We start from the raw sequence: 18,013 nt of genomic DNA, 5'->3' as shown, positions 1-18,013 counted from the left end.
AATTTTTTTTTAAAAAAAAATCACAAAGACATATTAAACTTTTAAATCACTAAGTCTTTATTAAGAAATAACTTACCGAAAGTCCTCTTCAGAAAAGGCGATCCGGCGATCCATCGTTCGGCGCTTGATTTCTCCTCCCTGCTTTCCTTATAGGAGATAGACAGGGAGGAGAAATCGATCACAGCATGAGGGATCGTCGCCGAGTCGCCTTTTCTGAAGAGGAGTGCAAGCGGAGTTTCAGAAAGTTATTTCTTAATAAAGACTTAAAAATGTAATATGTCTGTTTTTTTTTTCGTTCTATACTAACAAATTTCTTTTTAAAAAAATTAATGTTACTGATCCTTTAACAGTGGACAGAAAAACCTCCAGCATAATGGACTCCTGCTAACAAAACAGGTACAAGGGGGAAAAGAGTGGTTATATAGTGGGACTCTCATTGTTGCACGTACTAAACTTGGAATAATTCCTTTTTTTTCTGTTTACCCTGTTTTGCTCAAGAAATAACAAAAACTAGATTAGGGGGAAAGTCCCTTTATCAACGGTAGTTTAATGAATACGGCTTGTGCTGAACACTCAGGGTTGTTTAGAAAGAACAGGAAGAAGAATGCAGTGTCCAAAGTTCATAAAAAGTCTTTTTTTGCAGACTGCATTTTCCATCTCCTGTATTTCTGCAGTCTCTGGGCTCCTTTTTGGAATGCTGTCTGTGTTAGGGGAAGTGGAAAAGCCATGTAGGAGCTCCCTGTCCTCTAGCTTGAGCAAGTTATGGAGACATCAGGAGGCCCAACACACAATGGGGTCCTGTCCTTACAGACTTTTTATCCAGTGCTTGGTGCAGAGAACAGCTTTCCTGGGACATGTGCTTGGTAAATGAGCACTGAGGGGAACGGTCTTGCACCCCTTAGTTCTCTAACACTTGTGCCCAGGGACTGAAAAATAACCCTTACTTTGTTTAGTTCCCCAAAAAAATAGAATGAAAACTCAGATACAAGACTGGAGGTTCCTCACCTTGAGTAAAAACAGTAGCATTCCCTTTAACACTGTATAGAACGACTTCCACCCTCGTTTTCCCCAGGGAGCTTTAAAAATAAAAATACAGATTAGCAAGTTACCCATAAATGGTACGCAAAAGAAGATACACTTGTACCACTGAACGATGAGTTCAAAAAGGCTGGTGATGGTGCCACTGATACTCACTCCTCTTGCCGTCTATGTCTGCATGAACCTTCCGCTGTAATGTCCCACGTTTGTAAACAGGAGCATCCGGATCTGGGACAAGCACATCAAGGAAAGGATTGCTCTTCTTACGAACAGAAAGAATATTTTCGGGCTTCGGTACCAGAGTGCTTGCCAGGTTCCCCTCACTTCTGATGGGTTGAGAAAATGGATTGAGGGTGCCAGTGAGCACAAGGAAAGAAACCAACAGGACATAAGGAGGATATGTGAGGGGATATTTGTATACTGACACAACTGCAGTTGTGTGAGAGATGATGGGAGAGTTCACAACTCTTATCTTAAACAATAAGGCAATTGGAAACCTGTGAGCAGGAGTGATATGGAAGAGAATGTTGGAGATTATGCAGCCATACTTACATTGCCCATTCCAGCTTAACATTACGGATAGAGTTATACAGTGCCTGGAAGAAAGATGAAGGACATCACAATAGGTAGGACTTACACTTGTTTTGGACAGAGTCTCTATTGTTCTATGGCAAGGGTGCCAAATCCCAGCAGCCCCCAACAGCAGAAAGCATCACCAGTTCACAACAGCAAGACACACACAAAAGCATGACATCCCACACAATGACATATCTCCAAACTTGATGGCTTTATCCATACACAACATGCACCTTTAGGTTACTCACCTTGAGAATGTCCCTGGAGAAATGGGCTCCATCATTCATTCCTTCCAAGTTATTGATAAAGTCCTGCAGGCTCATACTCTTGCCAATGTTCTGTGGGTCCAAGAACACAATTAATGACAATGCAAATACACATTACCCAGTCTTCTACAGTATTCTTCTATTAGCATGAAATGTAAGGACATGCTTATAACTGAATTTCTTTATGGTTATAGCAAGCTGTGATAATGAGATGGAACACAATTGGATGGCCAGTTTGCTCTGGCTTCTGGCTGGTGTACCCCTGTGCAGTTCCATATTGGCTGTGACTGATACACTGCTGGAATGTAGTGACTGGTATATTAGCATACGCATTATTGCAGCACAGATTGACTGGCTAATATTTGCACCAATAAATGTACACTGTTGAATTGTATAAATTAAAGTGGCCAATGTAGATATCAACAGCCAATACATAGGCCTACTGTATAACAGCTGCCAGTTCAGCCCTGCAGACCCCGTCGGCAGCTTATTATACCGTTATTGGTCAGATATTATCAGGCAGGCTATAAAATTCTTTCACAGTTTAGTTGCACACTGTTTAGTGTGGGTCACCACATCCCTCTAAATACAGTGTAATTTCCTTCTGTAAAAATACTGTCAAGTAAATATGTTCAAAATTGTAATTTAAGAATATGGACTTCATTCTAAGCCAGATTGTGGGGTGGTAAAGCTGACTTCAGGGTAATAACTATAGAAACATTGGCCCTCCTGCCAGCACATGCAGTGTAAATGCAGAGGTACTGGAATGGAGAATCACAGGTTTCCCTCAGGCTCCCTTTATGTGTGGGTTTCCCCACTGCTGCCGTAGTTACAGAATTCCCTTATTTAATGTGGGTCCTATCCACAAAAGGTTAAAAGATAAAGAAATGGAGGGGGGGGGCAGTTTGTTGTAAACAGTTATTACTATAGCTTGGGGAACAAATCATTCAGAGACATATTCCTTGGTGTTATTGTGGATTGTGTAACCACTAAAAATGCAGGAGAAAGCAATTTGAAAGGAGAAGGAAAGCTACCGAAGTAGTTTATTGCCAATAGATTAGCCACAATAGTGCAAGCTATAAGACTATATTTATTCTTTAGAATGCTTTACCAAACCTGAGTATACAGCTCTAGAAGCTCTCTGTTTGTTTAGGACAGCAGCTGCCATATTAGCTTGGTGTGACATCACTTCCTGCCTGAGTCTCTCCCTGCTCACTCATAGCTCTGGGCTCAGATTACAGCAGGGAGAGGGGGAAGCGAGAGTTTTAAGTTGAAAAAGAGAAGTCTGATACAGAAGCCCATGTGTATATAATAAAAGGAAAGAAATGCAGTGTTTATTTTGACAGAGGACTCAAAGCAGCACCAGCACTACTTTGGTGGTTTACTGGTGTATTTATATAGACCTTTCTGATAAAGCTTACTTAATTTTAACTTTATTTCCTTTATGTGGTAACTATTGGTTTAACCAATGCTGATTCACACTGACACCAAGGCAAAGGTATCTTCAGACATTTTGTCACACGTGCTGGAAGAGTGTGGGCAACAAAATGTGCCATTGCTCTTAAGGAACACTAGTTACTGGCTATTCCAGGCAGCAGTGTGCAGAGCGTTACCTGCCCATGTAGGTCAGAATTCAGGAGCATGATTGCACAGGTCAGCGTGTGTACAGCATCTGCCAACAAAGCACAGGGTTAGTGATTACACAGCATTTGTAAGGATCTGCCAGTCCAAAGGCCTGCTGTGTCAAGAGTTACAGGGGTAGCAGAGAATTGAGCAAACTAGGGATGCTAATAAGTGCTAATGCTAATGTCACACAAGTCTGCTCCTCGGCTTCTCTCTGCCTGCACTTTCTCTGCTCCACTGTGTATCTGCACTGCAGGCACAGCGTCAGCAAACATTCGGAACAGATATCGACAAAAAAATATGAAACTATGCATTTTCTCGCTGATATTCACGAAGTATGCCTGTACACAGGCCAAAGAATGTCTGTCAGTGCAGAAAAATGGGGATTGCATTGGCTTCTCTCTGCCTGCAGAGTTCTCCTGCTGGTGGAATGCAACGGTAGTGGTTTGTCTAAAGGTGTTGAGTTCCCCTTAAAAATCCAATTGAGACTGCACAGATAATTGCTTTTACATATTCACGAATAACATATTTAATGGGATGCCTGCCTTGTTTAAAGTACAGTTGAAAACTCTCCATGGGCACCAGTAATGCCACCTCTATTGCTCACCAATAGCTGCTATAGTGTGTTTCAGAATTAACTCTGCAAAAGGAACAATTATGACAACTTTATGGTTATGGATCTTAAAGAAGGTAGGCCCTGTGTTTATGATTACATAACATTGTATTAAAGGGCAAAAGCTGCCTTTACATATACATTTAATCAAGCCGCATATCAGAGAGGTGCATCCCATACCAGAAGAGCCAAAGTCCTTAGGGTTGCAGCTGTGGAAGCGCCTAGAGAAATGCAGCAGAACACGCTCCCTCTCCTGAGTCTCCCCAGTCAGCACCAGCTCCTGCAGGAGGGACCTGTGATGGGGCAGACACACTCTTACAACATTGCTGGGCACACACACCATCTGAATCATTGCCAAATGCTGGGGCCCAATGCATTTAATTTACAATGCAAATACACTGTAATGGAAATTGGGTTGGGACCAGCAAACATATGAGAAAAATTAAATTTTAAGTACTGGATAATGTGATAGTGCCGATAAGGAAGGGAGGAATATTCCAGATAAGGAACATAGAGGAACGACTTTTAGAGAAAGAAAGTCTGTTCTCACCTGAGAGCCACATCCAGAGGTTTTCCAGTGAAGTCAAAGAAGGAGAGATATTCCTCTGCCACCTTGGCACTGAACGCATTGCTATAAAGAGACAACAGAAGGTATATTAATTTATTTTGATGCAAGAAGGGACCATATGTGCTGCTTTATTTCCAGTGGAGGTGATTCATAATCACAGCAATGAATTTATTGTGGGAGAATCAATGTTTTCTGTAAACACTTCTCAAATGCGTGACCAAATGCATGTTTTACTCTCAGATTATACTGTACAATTATGCTTATTATAGGGATGTGGCATCATCATTGCTGCCAGCATACTTTACCTGCTGCAACTTTAAGATAAATGAACTGTTGCAGTTATAAGCTTTCTGTCCTGCCTACTGGAAAATCAGTGGTGACCTTTCCATGCTGCCCAATTAGAGCTCATTTTGATATTAGTCGAAAAGTTTGGAAAAATTTTGTTGGACCAGGACTACATTGTGCTTTGGTGGCTCTGCACGGATGCTGTGAGATCAGATTTCTGGCTCAGAGGCAACCAATATTCCAACTGCCATGCCTTAAAGGGCATGTAAAGTCTAAAATAGAATAAGGCTACAAATGCTGTATTTTGTATACTAAATATAAACTTATTGCCCCACAAGCCTAATCAAACAAATGATTTATGCTTTAAAAGTTGGCTACAGGGGGTCACTATCTTGTAACTTTGTTAAACGTCTTTGCAAGACCAAGACTGTGCACATGCTCAGTGTGGTCTGGGCTGCTTAGGGATCATCATAAACAAAGCTGCTTGAGTTCTGCATGGCTGGGAAGTAAGGTGTGGGCTCCCCCTGCTGTTCATAAGTATGATTGTTTCCCTCCTCAGCAGTTAGGGACCATCTGACAATTCCTATCCACAGCAGTAAGTTTCTTATAAAAACGGTACACATTTTTTAATTAAGGTATATTGGAGACAGGTTTCTGTTTTATTAAAGAAAGTAAAAATGGTATTTTATTTTTTTGCCTTTACATGCCCTTTAAGGAAGCTGCTCCAGGCCTTATCAATTACCAGTGGCTCAGGACCAGGACACCAATTAAAAAAATCTTTAGTTCCATATCCTCCAGTGAAATCTTTGTTCTACGGCCAGAGCTTTAAGTACAAAGCAGGATATAACCAGTGGCCAGAATTCACCTACTGTATGCTGTGTCTAGACGAGGCTTCTTTGCTATACAAAGTCAAGATGCCCATCTCTCTCTTTTCTTTTTTTTTTCCTTCATATGTCACTTTATTATGGCACTTGAACCAAAAAAGTTGAACAAACACTGTTAAGCAGGAAAGGACTATACATGTATTTATTATTTATTACAGAATTATATTGGCCAATAAAAGTTTTTGTGTTTTAAAAGTTTGGGTTTTACAAAAACAAGCAAGATATGATGCCGATCTCTTTAGCCAGTCATATGAATAATATACTATCCTGGTGAATCCACTAAAATCCAATATTTGTGTTGGTACTGTCACTACCACTGCTATATAGTTATATATATTGCTTTCATCATCCATAGCATTTCATAGCAATTATAGCAATGGAGGCATGTGCTATGTACTAAGGGGTCTTCCTATCCCCTAATAATATATAGTTCATATCATGTACAGCACTACTCCTTAAAAAAAGCATAGTTATTAGAAAAATAGTCACATAGGCGACATTAATGTTTTGGAAGCATCCAACCCACTTCCATTAGGCTTAATGGGGTGGATGCCTCTGAAACATTAATGTCACCTATGTGACATTACCTACAGTCTTTACCCTCCTAATGATTGGGGGGGATGTTGACATTTAGCAGTTAACTGTTGTAGTTTTCTAAGCTTTCTTAATCTAGGAATCTCCATGAAGGGAAACAGGAATGTGCATCTCCTGCTGAAGCGTTGCCTTTACCATGATACACATTGAGCCACACTGACTCCATCATGATATGTGCTGAGTGTTTTTAAATGGCTGTGTATGGCATGAGAAATGTACCTTTTGTACCATGTGCTACTGGCCTGCTGAGTTTCAGATGGCTTGCGACACGCTGACTCTACATCTAGATTTGATTGATTTGCAAAACCTGCTGTGCTCATGGGAATCTGATGCTTCCAGATAAGCAGAGAACAAGACATTGAAGAGCTTGACTATTGACATGCCTGTGTGTAACATTGTATGTTCAGAAAATATGATATGTGTTTGTGGCTCTACTGATTGTGCTGAACTGCATCTCACAATAAACCTAAATTACCTCAGAAGCCTTACCTTAGAAAGATGGAGCAATGCTGCACTTACTTTTTCTGAAGATAAGGAGCCACCTGGGACCTTTCAAAGCCATCCAACTTAAAAAGATTTGATGCCAATCTCCTTGCTGTCTCATGATCCTGACTGTCGTCATTTGTAACAGGATCTCCGTTTGGTACCTCCTTAGAACTGAAAATGTAATGATGGTGGACAGAAGAAAAGAGAATGGGTAGAACATGTGAAGGGGATGCCTCTCGTAATATAGTATGTACAGCTAGGTGAGATACACTCATCAACCTGCTTTCTAAATGGCATTAGCACAACAACACAGTGCTCTGTAACTACCACCTGCTTTATGGTTCTTGTACCTCCAGGGCAGTGCCCTATTAACAGTATATATAATTTCTGATCTCTGGTTTAGATGACCAGTGTAGAATGGTATAAATACATTGAACTTGTTACTTACCCAGATGTTTCCATGTTTATCTGTGTGGGTTCTTCATTAATCTGCTCAATGACAATCACAGGTCCATCCTGTTGTAGCACCGGCACTTCTTCCTCCCTCTCTTTTAATGGCAATGTTCTAACTGCCTGCTCCTTGTCTTGGCATCCTTGGCATACAAGATGATCTTCCAGGTCATGGTCTCTCCTCTCATCTAGTGGCATGTCCTGAATATGAAGAGCAGGTACATTCTCCAGGGGCGCTTGGGCGTCATGATCTGAGTCATTTGATATGAAGAGAGCTGAAACCAGGGATGAACCGGAAGGAGAAAACAGTAATCCTTCCTCTTCCAATGGAACATCCAGAGAAGCAGCTATTCAGACAAAAATAAGACAAGGGATACATTAAAAAAGTGCTATGACTAGTGTAGAAAAACAAATGAATTTTAATATTAAAAAAAAAGAAAACATTTAAGTTGCATCTGGGAACCAGTTTCATTCCACTTCTTTCCTTTCAAATGATTCAAGCAGTTTAAATAGAAGAACACTTATGGCCAGGTGATAAGTACATGACCAGAGACCCTTATATAAATTACTAGTAACTGCTAAAAAAAACATGTTTTATTTAAACCAAATACTACTGAAAACACTGAAATAGTCAGGAGTAAAGTTTTGTTTAAAAAAAAAAACCATCCTGTGGTTTTACTAAGAACGAAATCGGCAATGTGATGTAAAAGGCAGCAGGGTGGCTCTGTGGTCTGAGGTTCTGCTCTCCCTGAATTCTGTGGGTTTCTTCCAACACCCCTAAGTGTAAGGCCACACGAGGAGATTCGGGGAGATTTTGTCAGTGAGGCAACTTTGGGCGACTATTGAAAACGCATCGCCGCGTGTGCATTAGCGCAGACGACTTTGCATTGTAACCTATGGGGAATAACTCCAGGGCAGTTCGGGGAGATAGTCGCTCAAAAGATGAGGCGATTAGTCGCCAGGCGACAAAATCTCCCCGAATCTCCTCGTGTGGACTATCCCTAAGACATACAGGCAGAACTCATTAATGAATACTTATTTGCTTATCTGTAATTTATATAGTGCTGACACATTTTTACAGAACTTTAAAGAGATTCTATGTCATTCCCTCAGGTCCTTGCCCCAGTGGAGCTTACGCTCTAAGGTCCCTATCATATTAACACATACACTATGGTCAGGAGTCAGTTAACTTGCCTGCATGTATTTGCAGTATAGGAGGACACTGGAGTACCAGGGAGGAAACCCAAGCGGAGACAGGGAGAACATACAAATTGACACTGACCTTATAGTATGTGAATGTGATTGGACCATAGACTTTGAAATCCACCGGGGCAGGGGCTGAAGTAAATGATGACAATCTCGGTACATAAACATGTTGGCACTTTATCAATAATGGATAATAAATAAACTGTGTGCTCTGATGTTAGCAAGTAGCAATTCCTCTCCAGCCTGTCAGATGAAGCCAAAGCCTCTAGAAAGCCTGACAGTGGTAAACACAGATAAAACTGTTATCCAGTATAAATATAAAGGTGATCCATTTTGCTTCAGTTGGAAAAGACTGCTCTTGTGATTACACCTGGAACATTGTGACTGCTGTACATGCACTGAATCAACTCATGAGCCCACTCAGCATACAGAGCCAGAATTGACTGCCCAATAAATAAGATTGCAATCCAGCTGAAATATAAAACATATTTGTGACCCAGTTGGCAGGACAACTTGACAACATTACTTTGCATGTAGCAACTGAGACTCTTCTGGAAGACATGCTTTGGTCTATGGGGAGCATCTTAAATGCATGATTTTCTCCTTAGGCTGTTTACAGACAATAAAGAGACCTTCTTTACCATAGGTAAAGGCACGAGTGCTGGAGTGCAAACAGGGCACATTTGCACCCCTAGGGACCATACATTGTGGTGTAATTACCAGGGGAACTAGAGGTTTCAATCTCCCAAATTGGGCACGGTGGAGTCACTGCGGCGAGGCCCGAAGGTAGAACCATAAACCCAGAGCATGTCCTGGTGGGGGCGTTTGGGAAGCCCGTGTGCATGTTTAGCACCCGGTCCATGGTCCCTTAGTTCTGCCACTGACCATACATAGGTAACATGTGCCTGTATCCATGGCAGGTGCAAGATATCCTCTGGCCCTTGTACTGTATATATAAACACCCCATTTTGGGTCTGTTTTTTGCATGTGAACCAAAATGCTGTAACATTTTATGAGTACATAGAAGATGCAGGGCCAGACCTTTCAAGTGCCTTGAGGGTTATAAACTGGTACTTAAGTATTTCATTCCTCAATTGGCTGCTTGGGAATAAGCACCCGATAGTAGTATGGAATACCTGAGTAGTAATTTGTGGATTAAGCAGAAAATTAACTTACACTTACCCACATCATCTGCCCTCTGGAATGAGGTACGGGTCTCTACAAGTGAAGTACCAAGGGGCCAAGGCCAAGTGGAACTCTGTAAGTCAGGAATTGATGACATTCTTATAATTGAAAATCATTTAAAATCACATTTACAAGTACAGGCTAATGGAAAATTTTACAGCATTTAAAGTTTTTACCTATAATCCTACTTGACAATCCTAGTGCTTACATCAAATGAAGTCAGCTTGAACACTTACCAATATACTGAGCTCCCACTGCTCTTCAGTCACAGGTCAGTATGGTTTTAGACAGTGGTGTAACTAAATGTTACTGGCCCCACAACATCATTTTAGGCCCAATTTAAACTTTGTGAATAAGATATTTTTCTAAAGTATGCCGTACAGTTGTGGTCTCCATCACAACAGGACTTTATTGTATTAGAGAGGGTACAGAGATGGGCAACTAAGCTGGAAAAAGGTATTGAAAATCTTAGCTATGAGGAAAGACTGGCCAAATTTGGGATGTTCACGCTGAAGAAGTGGCGCTTAAGGGGTGATATGATAACTATGTATAAATATATAAGGGGATCGTATAATAATCTCTCTAATGCTTTATTCACAAGTAGGTCTTTCCAGCTGACGAGAGGTCACCCATTCCGATTAGAAGAAAAGAGTTTCAGCCTAAATATTCAGAAGGGTTTTTTACAGTGAGAGCTGTGAAGATGTGGAATTCTCTCCCTGAATCAGTGGTACAGAAAACCTTGCACAAATATAGCAGTCGGATGCGCAATACAACAGAGAGTTCCAACCCCAAAGAAAAGAGTTAAAGAATGTATGCGCTTCCTGTAATAAATATTTCACCAGACATTTAGGGGCAGATTTATCAAAGTTCAAGGTGAATTTTCGAATGAAAAAAATTTGAATTCAGAGCTATTTTTTGTGTAGTTCGACTAGGGAATAGTCCAAATTATCCAAAACCTGCCGAATTGCTGTTTTAGCCTATGGGGGACCTCCTAGAACCCATTTGGAGTCAATTGGTGGACTTTGAAAAATCGAAGACTTCGAATCTAAAAACTTCGAATCAAATTAGATCAAATGCGATATTCCTTCGATTTGTACGATTCGAATTCGGCCGAATGCGGACCTATTCGATCGAAAACTGACCTATTTGACCAAAAAAAACAGACTTAATTTCGGTTGGTCTTTTTGAATTAGAATTTCGATGTTTTTTAAATTAGAAATTTGACCCTTGATAAATATGCCCCTATGTCTCACTCTCATCCGAAGACTTTTAATGCCTCTTAGATCACGTAAAGTTTGGAAGTGTGCCTCTTAGTTGTTAAACAGTTAGCGATCTCTCTCTCCAAACACACACCGCCTCACAGCTCAACCTCAGAGACACAAGATAAAAGAGCAGTTGTACACCACCGTCTGTTATCCACTATTTAACCTGTGCCATATAGACATTTTTAGATTTCCGCCATTGCTACACAGCAGCTTGTTTATGCGAACTACAGTATAGTAGTGTTTTTGAAGCAAATAGATAATTGTTATCAGTGCAGTGATATTTTCATTACTTTAAAACACCTTTTTATGTTACTATTCCTTTAAGAAGGGGTTAGATGGCTTTTGAGCCAGGGACTAGTCCAATTGCAATCTTGGAGTCAGGAAGGAATTTTCCCCCTCTGAGGCAAATTGGAAAGGTTTCACATTTTTTGCCTTCCTCTGGATCAACAGGTTATATACAGACTTACAATTGAACTTAATGGATGTGTGTCTTTTTATAACCTAACTTACTATTTTACTATAAACATATACTAAAAAATGTTTAACACTCAGTGCCACTGGGTCTCCTATACATATGCAGTAACGTCCCTAGACCCAGATGTTTACGGTGTAACAGAGGAGAAGACAGGGATGCTGGTTGTGGGTCAGGAGAGATTGTTTTGTAGTGCGATGGAATAAATGGTGAGGCCAGGGCTGTAGAGCCTGATACAAGTTGCATGTGTACTAAGTAAAAACCTTGAGGTTCCTGCAATGCCTGGGTTCTGTTCAGATTTCTTAGGTTTATATTGAACTACAATTGTGAACAGAACCATGCTGCTAAAGCTGTAAGTTTGTTTCCCACAAATTGTCTAAAGGTTTGTAGTTTTTAGATGTGGCAGAGGCGTAGGCAGATGTAGCAAAACAAACACTGTCAGCACTTGCTGTTTATATATATAGGGTGTGCTATGGAACCTTCGCTTCCCCATAGGAAACAGGCTTGAGAAACGGCCCTGTGAGGCCCGAAACATTGCCAGTTGTCTGTCTACCTGCACAACTGAGCTAATAAACTCACAACGTTGAAACAAAATTACAACTGACAGTGTGCTGCAGTCATTGGACTTTGTATTGTATTCCCCATAGGAAACTGTCAGTTGTACTGAGACAGCAGTAAAAGAACGACAGTGTAGCCATCTTTTCTTCTGCTACTTTCTGCCCCCTGCTATGAAGATTCCTAGCAAGTCACACGTATATGCACATGGTAATGGTATCTCTGGCCTAGGCCATAAATAATTTGTAGCATCAAAGTGCTGGATTTTGGGGCAGCGTGAGTGTGTGGGGGTACAGAATACTGCCAGGGTTTTTTTTATTGGTTAACAGATACAAACTAAAAAATATGATTTTGTAGTAACAACAATGAGCTGACACTATTTATCCCAGTGTCTGGGTTTAATATGCTGGCTGCAGTACTGACCTGATTCCTATCTGGCTTCTCTGGCTCTGGGGTTTGGGATGTACAATCATCGGCTACTGGGTTTCTGGTTTTGCAGTACTTTCCATTAACCTGGTCCAGTAATGAGCAGTTGCTCTGGTCTTGGGTAGGTTCTTTGGATTGCAATTCCATGTAATTACACACTGGCTTCTGTCCCAGGAAAAAGAGAAATTACAGTAAGTATTGCACTGCACACATCTTTCCAACACATATATATGCTTATCATATACACAAATGTTTCTTTTTTTTTTTGTAAAATGTTTTTATTAATTTTGTAAAGTAAAGTTGAGGGGTACAGAAGAAAAGGGATGGGGAAAGAATGGTAGAAAGTAGTACATTCCTTCGATGCGTTACACTAGACAAATGTGTCTTTTTGGGATGTCATCAGTGTGATGCTATTTCACATGAGTGCAAACATGAGTATACAAAGAAATTCTGTGGACATATAGACATAAATCAATATAGAAGTCACCCCATGACCTGTATAAATGATTTGGCCAGCAGCCTTTTGCCATTATATGGTCATGGAACTCCTTCCGTGATTGCAAATATTTTACAAGATGATGTTTATTATTCCATTAGCATTAGCCTCAAGAGAACTAGGTAAGCAAATCCAAGCATCTGCTTCCAAGGCTTTAGGGGCATAGGGGTTTAATTCCCCCTTCCCTCCTACACATAAACTGCTTCCCTCGCGGGCAAAGGTTAGTTAGGGCTTTTCCAGTAGTGCAGCACCTTGTTGTACCATTATTGCAAACAAGAGGCTCAGAATAAATGATTAATGTCTGTAATGGTTCTGCTCATTCCTCAGCACAGCAAACAGTTCAGTGAGCACTGGCACAGGCCTTTGCAGAGTAGCTTTCAGGGAACAGGTGCAATAGAACATCTGTTCTAACAAGCACATGCGCTCTAAAGAAAGCTGTGTTTGAAAGCCAGTTGTTGGAAAAGACAATTACTCATGCAAAAATTAAAGGGAAATGACAAGAGGATAACCAGTAGCAAGGTGGATAAAGTCCATAAAACAATGCTGATCATGTCATTGAGACTGAGAATTAAAATAGGCCCTGGCATTTCAGGTACACAGAGGCCCAGCAGCCCACACAGAAGCCCAAACAGCCCCCACCAGCCCACTAAATAGTGACTTTCTATGGCACCTTATAGCAGCCCCTCTGGCATTTGCCAGAACCCACAGATTGCCAGTCCAGGCCTGCATTGAGAATCCTGAAGACCTAAATAGAAAATGTCAGGTTGACACCAATGTACACAGCCATTATGTGTACTTGCCGAACTAAACAGGAGGCCTGACAAGAATTGGTTTTATACAATCCATGGGCCTGATTTATAAATGGTTGAAACTTGTGTTAGAATAACTATAGGTCACTGTGACCCCTTTGAAGTCAAAGACTACTGTGCTCTGCACCAAGTGCCTAATCTTTATTCCGGCACCAGGTGAAGAGTGCAGCAATGCCCCTGTTGCAAGTAGGGATGCACCGAATACACTATTTTGGATTCGGTCGAACCCCTGAATCCTTCACGAAAGAATACCAAACCGGATCCTAATTTGCATATGCAAATTAGAGGTGGGAAGGGGAAAACATTTTTTACTTGTTTTGCAACAAAAATTCACGTGATTCCCCTCTGGTTTGGCCGGGCAGAAGGATTTGGCCGAATCCTGCTGAAAAAGGCTGAATCCTGAACCGAATCCTAGATTCGGTGCATCCCTAGTTGCAAGTCCAATGTGAATTACTGTAAGGGGTGTGTTCCTGCAGTCGTGGCAGGGGCATTGTTAAACAAGGCCCTTTATGTCTGAAAGATTCAGGGATTCTGAATTATCTATGTCTTTTCTGCAAGGGCTTGAAAACCTATAACAATATTTAGTGTTACCAACTCATCAGCCAAAATGTTCTATAGCTACAGGTATTATTAGTCCTGAGTACATTCCCTACATCTAGTGTTGGACAGATACAGTGTAGATTCTAGAACCAGAAATCTCACAGAATGACAGAAAAACATTTTTATAGAGCAATAGGAACATCTACATAATTAAGAAGGGATGTGGTAGTGAGTAGCAAAAGGATGTGGCTTTGTTTCTTCTCTTGCTGCCATTTGACAGTGTATCAAAAATACTTCATTTTTATATGAAATGATGTGGAGCTGCTGTTCATTAGCAGAGAATGGCCACCTTATTAATATAGAATGGATGGAAACAACTGTGGCAAATTAGCTATAAAAGATGGACCAAAATCACTGAAAAAGACTGAAAAAGTCATCACAGTTCAACGTTTCAGAGAGAATCTCTTAAAGAAGGTATTTTGCATTATTGCTTTTTTAAATTTGGTTTAGGAGATATAAGCCTTCATTCCCTAATGCTTCTGCCAGCTGCACCAATATATATACCTTCTATAAATCTGTTAGTGGGGTGCTTGCTACTTGAATTGACAGAACAGTTTGTTTCAGTTTATGGAATATTTAAACCCAGAAGGTCTGATAAATTAACCTTGTCTCACATACCTCCTTAACACAGTGAGGGACAACAGGTGGAGACCATTTGCCTCTGCTCAGGGTTTTGGATAAGGCCGCTTCTTGCTCCCAATCTTCAACTATCTGGAGGATTTCCAATGATTCCGCCGCTTGCATCACCTGCCTCTCAGAATACCCGCTTGTAGAATTAGCTTTATTATGCCATCCTTTGGATGGCAATGTCTGACCACAATCTAATCCTTTCTCAAGGTTCTTGTCTTCATCACATGAGATGAGGCCATAACTGATAGTCCTCGGATCTAAGTGTGCTTGTGAATGGGCATGAACAGGGTGTGGAGGTGGAGTGCCCCTAAATAAAGGATTTTCACAGAACAAACTTTCATCTTGTATCTCGTCCTCATTGAAATCCTCATCATTCTCATGGCCTTCCTTTAGATCTGCTTTCTCCTGCGTATAATCCTCTGGGTCTTCATAAAATGGGTCCAAATCTGTCAATGAATCTTTCTCTTGGTAACAAAAAGTCTTTTGAGGTCTCCAAGGTTTCTCATTTTTATCAATCTCATCTTGAAGTTCCTCCATACACAGCTGAGCCTGGATCATGCTCACCAGTATTAAATTGGTAGTCACACTGTCCTTTTCCTTATCTTGGCTCCTTGTGCTGGAGGGTGCCAAAGGCATGAAGGGATATTGTTCCTCACCTCTTACAGTTTCAGTGCACAGATCATTCCTTGTCTCACAGGGCACAGCAGTAGGCGTACCTGGGCCAAATACATCGCCATGTGTTGCTCTGGGATCCTTTTTACACCAGACAATTGAATTGCTGGCATGGGCAACACAGTTTGTTGTGGGCCCACCAAGATGGGCACATACCATGGTCATTTCTTCCTCACTATCCCCATAAAATAAAGTTCTCCCTGGGTCGGAATGAGGAATGTAAACAGGCAAGTGATCATTGTCAACATCAAGCTGCAGATCTTCCATTTCACACAGTGCCCAATTTTCATTTGTCTTTGGATATCTTTCTCCAGCAGCAATGATGTTTCCTAGCGTACTCCCAGTCTGGATAACCTTGGATTCATGTCATCATGGGCTGAGAAACCCTGGCACTTTAAAGATGACTTCTCTAATAGCTTTCCTAAAAAGGACAAAAAAGCAAACAAGCAGGGTAAGTTGTAAGTATTTATATATATTTATATGGGTTTCTTTGTTAACAGGATACTATATACATTTTTTAGAAGCATAATTAAGCTTCCAATTTTTTGTGACAGCATGGCACATTGGTATTTGAGCAATCAGCAAGCAGCCTGTATGTAGTGTATGAGAATATATCGTTTGTATGGAGGGGTCATTGTGTGTATGTATGGGTGCTGGGTTCCATTTGGAGGTGTTGAACTTGATGGACTTTGGTCTTTTTTTCAACCCAATCTAACTATATGTAGTGCTCTGCTCTTCATCAGTGCAATATAGCCATTATGCTTAGAAAAAAATGTAATTGCACTGTGCACACTGCGGTAAATTAAATGAAGTAAATGATCCCTATTAAAATGTATGCCATATATCAGCCGAAGGGATCTTGAGTAATCAGCCTGTGTTTGGCCACTGGAAGCATATAACATTCCCCTATATCTCAGCCTATATCTATGGTAGTTCTGGTGTTTGTACTTTTGGTCAGTTGTCAAGAGGGCAATTACAGGGGTTTTGCTGCAGTGTGATGGGGCTACTAATATGTTGCGGGCAAGATGGTATTACCCTTAAAGTCTTGCTAAGATACCTAGCTATTTACAGTTATTGGAAACAATCCAGCTGTGGTTATTTGGGAATGGTGATTTTCGTTTAGCCACAGAAGTTTTTTTTATCCTTGTAAATGAGCTTGGGGTTTATGGGTGCACTGTAAGCAAGAGACAACCACATTCCCCCTTGCTGATACTTGGCTGAGGCCAGTTTTATGGACTTTGGAGAACATGCAGCCTGTCTATTCTCTGTAATATCTGAAACATTGTCTTTCACCTACACCGTAACTGTTGCACCCCTCTCTCACGGCTTGCTTCTGGAGAATAGTAGACAAAGTATCTTCAGTATCCCTTGTCTGTCATAAAGTACAGGCATATTTCCAGGCTTTGTACTGTCTCCTGGCTGGCTTTCAGCAAAATAATGAGTACAGGTATACACATTCACTGTATTTTCTTCCATGGAATAAGCTGGAGTTAATGATTTTGTACTTTGCAGTTCTACAGTGCTTGTGACTTTTTCCATGTATCTGAAAGTGATACAACATGGTCTTTTAAATAAGAACATCTTGTATTTTTCAGCTATTGCAAACCTTTAGCCTGCAGGGGTAAATGCACAGACTCGCCTTCTGGCATTAAACAAATGGCAAGCCGTAGCAAGTTTGTGACTACTGAATTCAGTTTGGACATAAGGAATTAAGTGAAAAAAATACATTATTTACTATAAATTTACAATATTGTCCCCTTGGAAGGAGGAAGGAGGCCAGAATGTTATGGATTTTCTATACAGTTAACACAGACAGATATTTGGCGTGGACAAAAGCACTGCAGTGTGATAACATGACTTTGGCACAATGGCACTGATTCACTGGGCATGCTCTGGGCTGCTATCAGTTACTGGGCTTAGGGACTGACTCACAATATACTGTATATACAGAATAGAAATGGCACAATATAAGGTTGATTAGTAATTAATACAGATAATTACTAAATGGCAGTTCAGAAAACAGTGCAATTAGCATCAGACTTTAATAACCAGCCCTGTAGCATCAGCTTAAATTAAAGGCCAAACTATTTTCTGTTTATAAATTTGCAACAACCCTTAAGCTTAGCTCCTCAACAGCTGCTCAGAGCCCACTGAGCATGTGAGTGGTGACCCCCTGTGACAAGTTTGAAGTCCTGGATCATTGCTGCTATGCTGAAACTTTAGGCTGGTACAACAACTTCACTATGTAAAATATGGAATTTTTAGCCATATTCATATTTAGGGTTTAGATAAAGAGGGTATTTGGCCAGGGCTC

At 40.8% G+C, this 18,013-nt stretch overlaps 1 protein-coding gene across 3 annotated transcripts in view; it reads right to left on the bottom strand.

Annotated features, from left to right (window-relative positions):
• LOC108712741 (PH and SEC7 domain-containing protein 4) overlaps window positions 1–18,013 on the bottom strand; it is a 45,355-nt gene that overhangs the window by 8,768 nt on the left and 18,574 nt on the right. For 2 of the 3 annotated variants that reach the window (XM_041588131.1, XM_041588132.1), the window contains exons 2-13: window positions 15,016–16,120; window positions 12,490–12,657; window positions 9,766–9,847; window positions 7,382–7,730; window positions 6,967–7,104; window positions 4,667–4,747; window positions 4,297–4,409; window positions 3,494–3,552; window positions 1,863–1,952; window positions 1,591–1,634; window positions 1,195–1,364; window positions 1,006–1,076 (exon numbers count right to left, since the gene is read on the bottom strand). In XM_041588131.1, the coding sequence (XP_041444065.1) occupies window positions 1,006–1,076; window positions 1,195–1,364; window positions 1,591–1,634; window positions 1,863–1,952; window positions 3,494–3,552; window positions 4,297–4,409; window positions 4,667–4,747; window positions 6,967–7,104; window positions 7,382–7,730; window positions 9,766–9,847; window positions 12,490–12,657; window positions 15,016–15,966 (2,316 nt within the window). In that variant the 5' untranslated portion in view covers window positions 15,967–16,120. The remainder of the gene's footprint in view (window positions 1–1,005; window positions 1,077–1,194; window positions 1,365–1,590; window positions 1,635–1,862; window positions 1,953–3,493; window positions 3,553–4,296; window positions 4,410–4,666; window positions 4,748–6,966; window positions 7,105–7,381; window positions 7,731–9,765; window positions 9,848–12,489; window positions 12,658–15,015; window positions 16,121–18,013) is intronic. The other variant, XM_018255127.2, reaches the window with a different exon arrangement.

Source organism: Xenopus laevis, chromosome 3S (assembly GCF_017654675.1).
Source record: "Xenopus laevis strain J_2021 chromosome 3S, Xenopus_laevis_v10.1, whole genome shotgun sequence".
In the NCBI taxonomy this organism is placed as follows: domain Eukaryota; kingdom Metazoa; phylum Chordata; class Amphibia; order Anura; family Pipidae; genus Xenopus; species Xenopus laevis.
This window is presented reverse-complemented; position numbering and strand designations above follow the sequence as displayed.